General features: G+C 38.9%; 1 protein-coding gene across 1 annotated transcript in view; it reads left to right on the forward strand.

Annotated features, from left to right (window-relative positions):
• Nucleotides 1-7,877, forward strand: part of ITGA2 (integrin subunit alpha 2) — a 155,527-nt gene that overhangs the window by 122,356 nt on the left and 25,294 nt on the right. The window contains exons 20-22 of the mRNA XM_007951539.1: nt 1,099-1,191; nt 1,919-1,995; nt 2,079-2,162. Of these exons, the coding sequence (XP_007949730.1) occupies nt 1,099-1,191; nt 1,919-1,995; nt 2,079-2,162 (254 nt within the window). The remainder of the gene's footprint in view (nt 1-1,098; nt 1,192-1,918; nt 1,996-2,078; nt 2,163-7,877) is intronic.

Genomic DNA, 7,877 nt, shown 5'->3' on the forward strand with positions numbered 1-7,877 from the left:
TGCCAGGTTCAGAAAGCCACAAAAACCTCCTCCACTCTCCATTCCTCTCTGTGCCAAAAAGCTGAAGTAGGATAACTGCCCTGATGTGTGATGGGAGTTCATGCTAGGGCCCACCCACTTGTGGTGTTAATGTTTTCTCTGCTACCAATTCAGTGGTACCTGGAGCCAGAGAATATCTCTGCTCCTTCCCATTGGTCCCAAGTTTACTGATAAAAGCAGGTGCTGAAGTGCTTGGAGTGGCCTCAAGTTCTCTGGTGTTGTGTATTCTCTCTACTACCCTTTCTCGCCTTCTGGTCGGCACTCCCCCAGGGAGGCCTCCGATGATCTTTCTCACCTGTCAGTCAGCACTCCACAGGGCAGGTTCAACTGTTTTTGTTATTTTTTTCCCTCCGGGTAATTGCACTACCTCTTTCTCCTTTCTAATCCTACTCCCCTGAGTTTGGCATACTCTAACTTAATGAGCTGTTCAGAGCACCTGAATCCCCATTTCAAACTGCTGCATCCAGTTTTTCAGGCACAAAGATGATAGAGGGAACTAGTGTGTGCACTACAGGAGAGACGCTGTTTTCTCTAGAATTCTAAACCTATTCTGACATTAATGTTTAAATTGTGGAAATTGGCAAATATCCTAAGGAGGAAAAAAAAAAACCCTGAGGAAAACTTAAACAGATTTTAACATGACTTCAAATATGGATGATTGCCATCATATGATTTTACCTTCTTCTCTTGAAATACAAATTTGAAATCTATTGAGAGAAAAGCATACATTAAAGTAAGCATTTGTAAGTATTGCACTGAGGTTATGTTTGTGTTTCTAAAGTGTAAAAACTATGACTTCTTTCCAGAAAAAGATTCCATATTCAACTTCTTCTTTTGTTTGTTACGTGTCCTGTTTATATTTAGGGTTAGCAATGGATATAGTATAGTAGCCTACTGAACTATCTTCGTTTTTTGAGTCTTCGGAGACAATAAATTACTTTACTGTGAGCCAGTATTCCTGTAAAAATGTCTGTGGCTTACACATCTTTTAGCATGTGTGTGTGAACACAAATGTGTTATATGCTAATTGACCATGGTTGTTTTCTTGGTCTTGTTCAGGTTGATGGGACAGAAGTCACATGCCAGATTGATTCATCTCAGCAATCTGTTACCTGCAATGTAGGATACCCTGCTTTAAAGAGGAAACAGCAGGTACAATTTGCATCACATCCTCAAATTCATTCATCCCTCTTCAGCACTAGTGTTAACTCACCAACCTAACGTCTTTATTAAGAACCATCATTCAATAAGCATCACAAAATATTTGTTGTTGTTGTTGTTGTTATGTGCCGTTGAGTTGGACCCGACTCATAGCGACCCCTCCTTGGGTTTCCGAGGCAGTATCACTATGGAAGTAGATTGCCCAACCTTCCTTCTGAGGAGTGGCTGGTGGGTTTGAACCACCAATCTTCTGGCTAGCAGTCAAGTGCCTTACGCTACCAGACAAAATATTTAGAGGAAGTTATTTAGTATCTGAATTTTTTCTTAAAATAATTAGTAAAAGTTGGATTCTCTCCCCTCCCCCACTATATAATTCATTCCATAAATCACACATATCTGGAGAGCTCTTTTTTCTGACTGTATTGACAAGCATTGATCCAAGTGTTTTATCACATGTTAAACCCTGGGAAACAAGTTTTAAATCAGCATAAAGATTTCCAATTCAGACGTGCGCATGTGGCTCTGTGGGTTTGTGTATGTGTCAGTTGAAATTTAAGACCTTATGATCTCTTAATTCTTCAGATGGGACACGCTGAAACAAGGTGACAAAGATATTATACACATGTTATCAGAGTTTACTTTGATAGAGAATTTTTTTTTAATTTTGGTCCCTGAATATGAAGTATTATAAATTGATAACATTTTATTTTACATATAGGTGACTTTTACTATTAACTTCGACTTCAATCTTCAAAACCCTCAGAATCAGGCATCTGTCAGTTTCCAAGCCTTAAGGTAAAGTATAATGAAATCATGACTTAGTAGTGGTTGGCTTTTATATTTCTTCTAAAGTAATTCTATGATGTTCTTTTCAATAGTGAAAGCCAGGAGGAAAATAATGCAGATAATTTGGTCACTTTCAAAATTCCTCTGCTGCATGATGCCGAAATTCACTTAACAAGGTAGGTAGAGCAGTGAATAGTTTATTACCACTGTGTTGCTTCGGTATGCAACGTATTTGGCTCATTACAAAAGATGTCTTCTATACGCTCATTCTTGGAGTCCTTGGTTGGTGCAAACAGTTATCGCACTTGGTAAGAAACAAAAGTTCGGAGGTTGGAATCTATCATTCTATCTTAGAAGAAAGACCTAGTGATCTTTTTCTGAAAACTCAGCCACTTAAAATTCTATGGAGTACAGTTCTCCTCAGACACACATGGGGCTGTCATGAGTCCTAACTGGTCTAGATGCTCATTCTTTTTTTTCTTTCTTTTCTTTTTTAAGTGTGATTTGGTTGAAAGTTTACAGACAAAATTCATTTTCCACACAGCAGCCCACATGCACTTTGTCTCATAACATTGACTGCAATCTCCCACAATGCAACAGCTCCCCTCCTACTTCCTCCCCATAGTTACCTCTTACCTGTGTCCTTCCCTCCATGTTTTCCTGCCCCCCAAGCTGTCTCCCTGTACATACACAGCCCTTCTACTCTCCCATGATTGATCTCTCCAGGGAGTGTGCATACCTAATGTAAATATTCAGTTCATATGCCTGTCTTTTGTTTGGCTGGAAGCCACAGGAGTGGGTTCAATTCCAGACCTGAAGGGAAGCTAGGGACCAGAGTCTTAGTGGTTCCATCAGACCAGTAAACCTGGTCCCCTTTTTTTTTTCCAATGACTTTGAGGGTTGTTTTTTTTTTTAATTTTTTATTTTAACAGTTTGTTTTACATTCAACATTACATGTACATTTAGTTTCACTCCCCATTTACCATGCCCAACCCTAACCCAGTCTCCTCCCCTCCCTGCCTAGTAACCCTCCCCCTGTGGCCCTCATAGTTGTGCACTCTTGTTTGTCCTGCATTTCCTCCATGTGAATGTTGCCCCTCTGGTGCCTCATGGTCGATTGCTCCAAGGGATGCATTTCCATAGAATATGTGGGTACATCACCCTGGGTTGAGTGGTCTGCATGTCCATCTTGTCTTGTTCACTGTTGGGCTGACAGCCAGCCCCTGGAAATGAGCTTTATTCCAGGCCCAGAATGTATCCCAGGGCCATAGTATTGGAGGTCTCAGCAGACTCCATCTGACCAATAATTCTGGTCATTATTGAGTTTTTGGATTTTGTTCCATGTTTTTCTTCCCACTCTATCCAGGATCTCTAGATTTGATCCTTTCCTGACTGATTGGCATTGGTAGCTGGGTACCATCTAGTTCTGGTCTTGACGGTCATTGTGTCCTAGGGCTTATTGCTTCCAAATGCCCTTATTTATTTATTTACTTACTTACTTTTGCACTCTTCTGTGCTTCCAACAATAGGAGACTATTAGCTGCATCTTAGATGGCCACTTGAAAGCTTTTAAGACCCCAGTCACTACTTTCCAATGTAGGATGAGGAACAAGATTTTATGTATTTTGTTATGCCAATTGAGTCTAGCGTGCCCCAGTGCTATGGTCCTAAGATGGTAGATCCATTGGATCTCTCTCCCATGGTATCTGGATGTCTGTGAGGAATTATTCTATGTCTGTCTTCTGTTGTTTCTGTAAGGATTGTGGGTATTTTGTATCACTGGTATCTGTGCAAGATTAGCCTCCTCTGAATCTATCCTTGGTCTAGAGTATACTCCTGTTCACTGATCCCCATCTGATCTTCTCAGATGATTATGTGTTTATCTGTAGCCTGGTGGTTGGTGTTAATGGTAACGCAGTATTGTGGATATGCTGGTTGGTATCAGCATCTGTCTTCTATCTCCTATGTGCACAATTCGGTGTCCTCCCTTTTCCTAATGTTATAACGATTTTGAGTGTTGTTCCACTTCGTTCTCTCACTCCATCCAGGATCTCCTACATAGATCCCACTCTAAGTAGTTGACAGTATTAGCCAGGCACCATATAATTCTTCTGGTCTCCTAGTCATACAGGTAAGGATTGCATGGTGCACCAGCTGTTTGGACTAATTGTTTCCATGCATCTTTGGTTTTCTTCATTCTTCTTTTCTCTGATGAGGATGAGGAGAGACCCAGCGTTGCATCTAGCTGGCCACTTGCAAGATTTTAATATCTCAGTCAGTCCTCACCAAAGTAGGATGTTAATAGTGTTTCTGTATAGTATGCCATGCCAATTGAGCTTGATGTCTCCTGTGACTATGGTCCCAAGCCCACAGGTCCAACTACTCACTCTCTCTGGGTAGCGGCTGTTGCCAAGAAGTGACTCAAACCTTGTCCCATGTCAGCTCTACTATATATCTGGGAATTCTTACAGAACATACCAATACACTTGTAGAAACATTGTCTCCCAACCCTATACATGGTCTTAGGCACACGCCCCCCCTGCACAGACATACCTAAGAGTTAAGCCTGTCCACCCCTCTATCCACCCAGATATCAATGTTTTCCTTCACTGACAATGCAGTACTGTGTATGCAGAAGGGTTCGTCTTTGTTGTCTGTACCTCCCTTGCACTTCTCTATGTCTTCTACTTCTTCAATGCCACCGTGTTGATCACTCACATCTGGTACATTGCCCTTCTCTTCACCCAAATCAATACTTGTATCTACCTGTCTAACAGTGTTTCCTCCCCTCCCCTCCCATCCCTTGTAACCAAAAAAGAAAATTTATTTCCATATATAAACCTTTCCTTGATTTTTCACAATAATGGACTAATACAATATTTGTCCTTCTGTGATTGACTTATTTCACTCAGCATAATGTCCTCCAAGTTCATCCACATTGTGGGGGGTTTTGCAGATTCTACATTATTCTTTAGGGTTGCATAGTATTCCATTGTGTGTATGTACCATAGTTTTGTTATCCATTCTTCTGTTGTTGGGCACCTAGATTGTTTCCATCTTTTTGCTATTGTAAATAGTGCTGCAATGAACAGGGGTGTGCATATATCTGTTCTTCTCCTGGCTCTCACTTCTTTAGGATATATACCTAGTAATGGAATGGCTGGGTCAAATGGTATTTCCATTTCCAACTTTTTAAGGAATTGCCATACTACTTTCCACAGTGACTGTATCATTTTATAGTCTCACCAGCAGTGTATGAGAGTCTCAACCTCTCCACATCCTTGCCAGCATTTGTTATTTTCTGTGTTGTTGAACTTTGCTACTACTGCTGAGGCAAGATGTCTCTCGTTATTGTTTTCATTTGCATCTCTCTAATGGCTAATGATTGTGAACATTTCTTCATGTTTGTTGGCCACCTGAATATTCTCTTTGGTGAAGTGTCTGTTCATGTCTTCTGCCCATTGTTCAAATGGATTATTGGTCTTTTTGTTGTTGAGGTGTTGGAGTTTTCTATAAATTCTAGAGGTAAGTCCCTTGTCAGGTATGTCATTGCCGAATATTTTTTTTCCAGTCTGTAGGTTCTCTTTTGACTCTTTTGGAGAAGTCTTTGGAAGCACATAAAAATTTAATTTTTAGAAGGTCCCATTCATCTAGTTTCTCTTCTGCTGTTTGTGCATTTTGAGCTATGCTTGATAGTCTATTTATGCCATATATTAGGGCCCCTAACTTTGCCCCTGGTTTTTCCTTGAGGAATTTTATAGTTTTAGGATTCACATTTAAGTCTGTAATCCATCTGGTGTTTGTTTTTGTGTATGGTGTGAGGTACAGATCTGGTTTCATTTTTCTACAAATGGAAATCCAGTTTTGCCAGCACAATTTTTTAAACAGACAATCTCTTCCCCATTTAATGGATTTCAGCCCTTTATCAAAGATCAGATGACCATAGGTCGATGGATCTATTTCTGGGTTCTCAGTTCTATTCCATAGGTCTATGTGTCTGTCATTGTACAAGTACCTGGCAGTTTTGACTACTATGGATGTATAGTAGGTTTTGAGATCCGGCAGTGTGAGACCTCCTACTTTGTTCTTCTTCTTCAATAGTGCTTTCCTTATCCAAGATCTCTTTCCTTTCCATATAAAGTTAGTGATTGGTTTTTCCATATCCTTTAAGAATGTTGATGGGATCTGGATTGGGATTGCATTGAATGTATAGATTACCTTGGGTAGAATTGACATTTTCACAATGTTCAATCTTCCTATCCATGAGCATGGTATGTTCCACCACTTATGTAGATCTTTTATGATTTCTTGAATAGTCTTTTATAGTACTCTTTGTACAAGTCTTTTGTGTCTTGGTAAGATTTATTCACAAGTATTTTATTTTTTTGGTAGCCATTTTAAATGGTATTAATTTCCTTATTTCTTTTTCAGCATTCTCTTTGCTAGTGTAGGGGAACCCAACTGAGTTTTGGATGTTGCTCTTGTATCCTGCCAGTATGCTGTATCTTTCAATTAGTTCCAGTAGATTTTTTGACTGAGCCTCTTGGGTTTTCTAGGTATAGGATCATATGATCAGCAAATAGGGATAGTTTGACTTCTTCCTTACCAATTTGGATGCCTTTGATTTCCCTTTCTTGCCTTATGGCCCTGGCTAGGACTTCCAGTACAATGTTGAATAGAAGTGGTGATAGAGGGCATCCTTGTCTAGTTCCTGTTCACAAGAGGAATGGTTTCAGTCTCTCCATTGAGAATAATGTTGCCTTTTGGTTTGCATATTTTTTTTGCAAAAATGTTTGCACATTCCTTTATTATGTTGAGGAATGTCCCTTCTATTCTTATTTTGCTGAGAGTTTTGGTCAGGAATGAGTGTTGGATTTTATTAAATGCCTTTTCTGCATTTACTGATATGATCATGTGGTTCTTTTCCTTTGTTTATTTATGAGCTGGAGGATGTTGATTGTTTTTCTAATGTTGAACCATCCTTGCATGCCTGATATGAACCCCACTTGGTCATAATGAATGATTCTCTTGATATGGTGTTGGAGTCTTTTGGCTAGGATTTTGTTAAAGATTTTTGCGTCTATATTCTTGAGGGATGTTGGTCTATAGTTTTACTTTTGAGTGATGTCTTTGCCTGATTTTGATATCAAGGTTATGCTTGCTTCATAAATTGAATTTGGTAGGATTCCATCCTTTTGTATGTTCTGGAATACTTTGAGTAGGATTGGTGTCAGTTCTTCTCTGAATGTTTGGTAGAATTCTCCAGTGAAATCTTCTGAGCCAGGACTTTTTTTGGTGGTAATTTTTTGATGACCTGTTCAATTTCTTCTTTTGTTATTGATCTGTTCAATTTTTCCATCTCGTTCTGTGTTAGTTTAGACAAGTAATGTGTTTCTAGAAACCTGTCCATTTCTTCCAGATTTTCAAATTTGTTGCAGTACAGTGCTTTATAGTATACTGATATTATCCTTTTTATTCCAGTTGGTTCTGTTGTGATACCACCCATTTTGTTTCTTATTCATATTATTTGTATTCTCTCCCTCTTTTCTTTTATTAAATTTTCTAGAGGTTTGTCAATTTTATTAATCTTTTCAAAAAAACAATTTCTAGTCTTGTGGATTTTTTCTATTGTCTTTTCTCTTTTCTGTTTCATTAATTTCTGCTTGAATCTTTATTATTTCCTTTCTTCTAGTGACTATAGGCTTTTTTGCTGCTCTTTTTCTAATTGTTGGAGATGTTGGGTTGAAGTGTTGATTTTGGCTCTTTCTTCTTTTTTGATGTGTGCCTTTATTGTTATAAATTGGCCTCTGATCACTGCTTTTGCTGTGTCCCAAAGATTTTGGTATGTTGTGTTTTCATTCTCATTTGATTCAAGGAATTTTTTAATTTCA

The sequence above is a fragment of the Orycteropus afer genome, unplaced genomic scaffold (assembly GCF_000298275.1).
Source record: "Orycteropus afer afer isolate SDZICR_OR568_19922 unplaced genomic scaffold, OryAfe1.0 scaffold00296, whole genome shotgun sequence".
NCBI lineage: Eukaryota > Metazoa > Chordata > Mammalia > Tubulidentata > Orycteropodidae > Orycteropus > Orycteropus afer.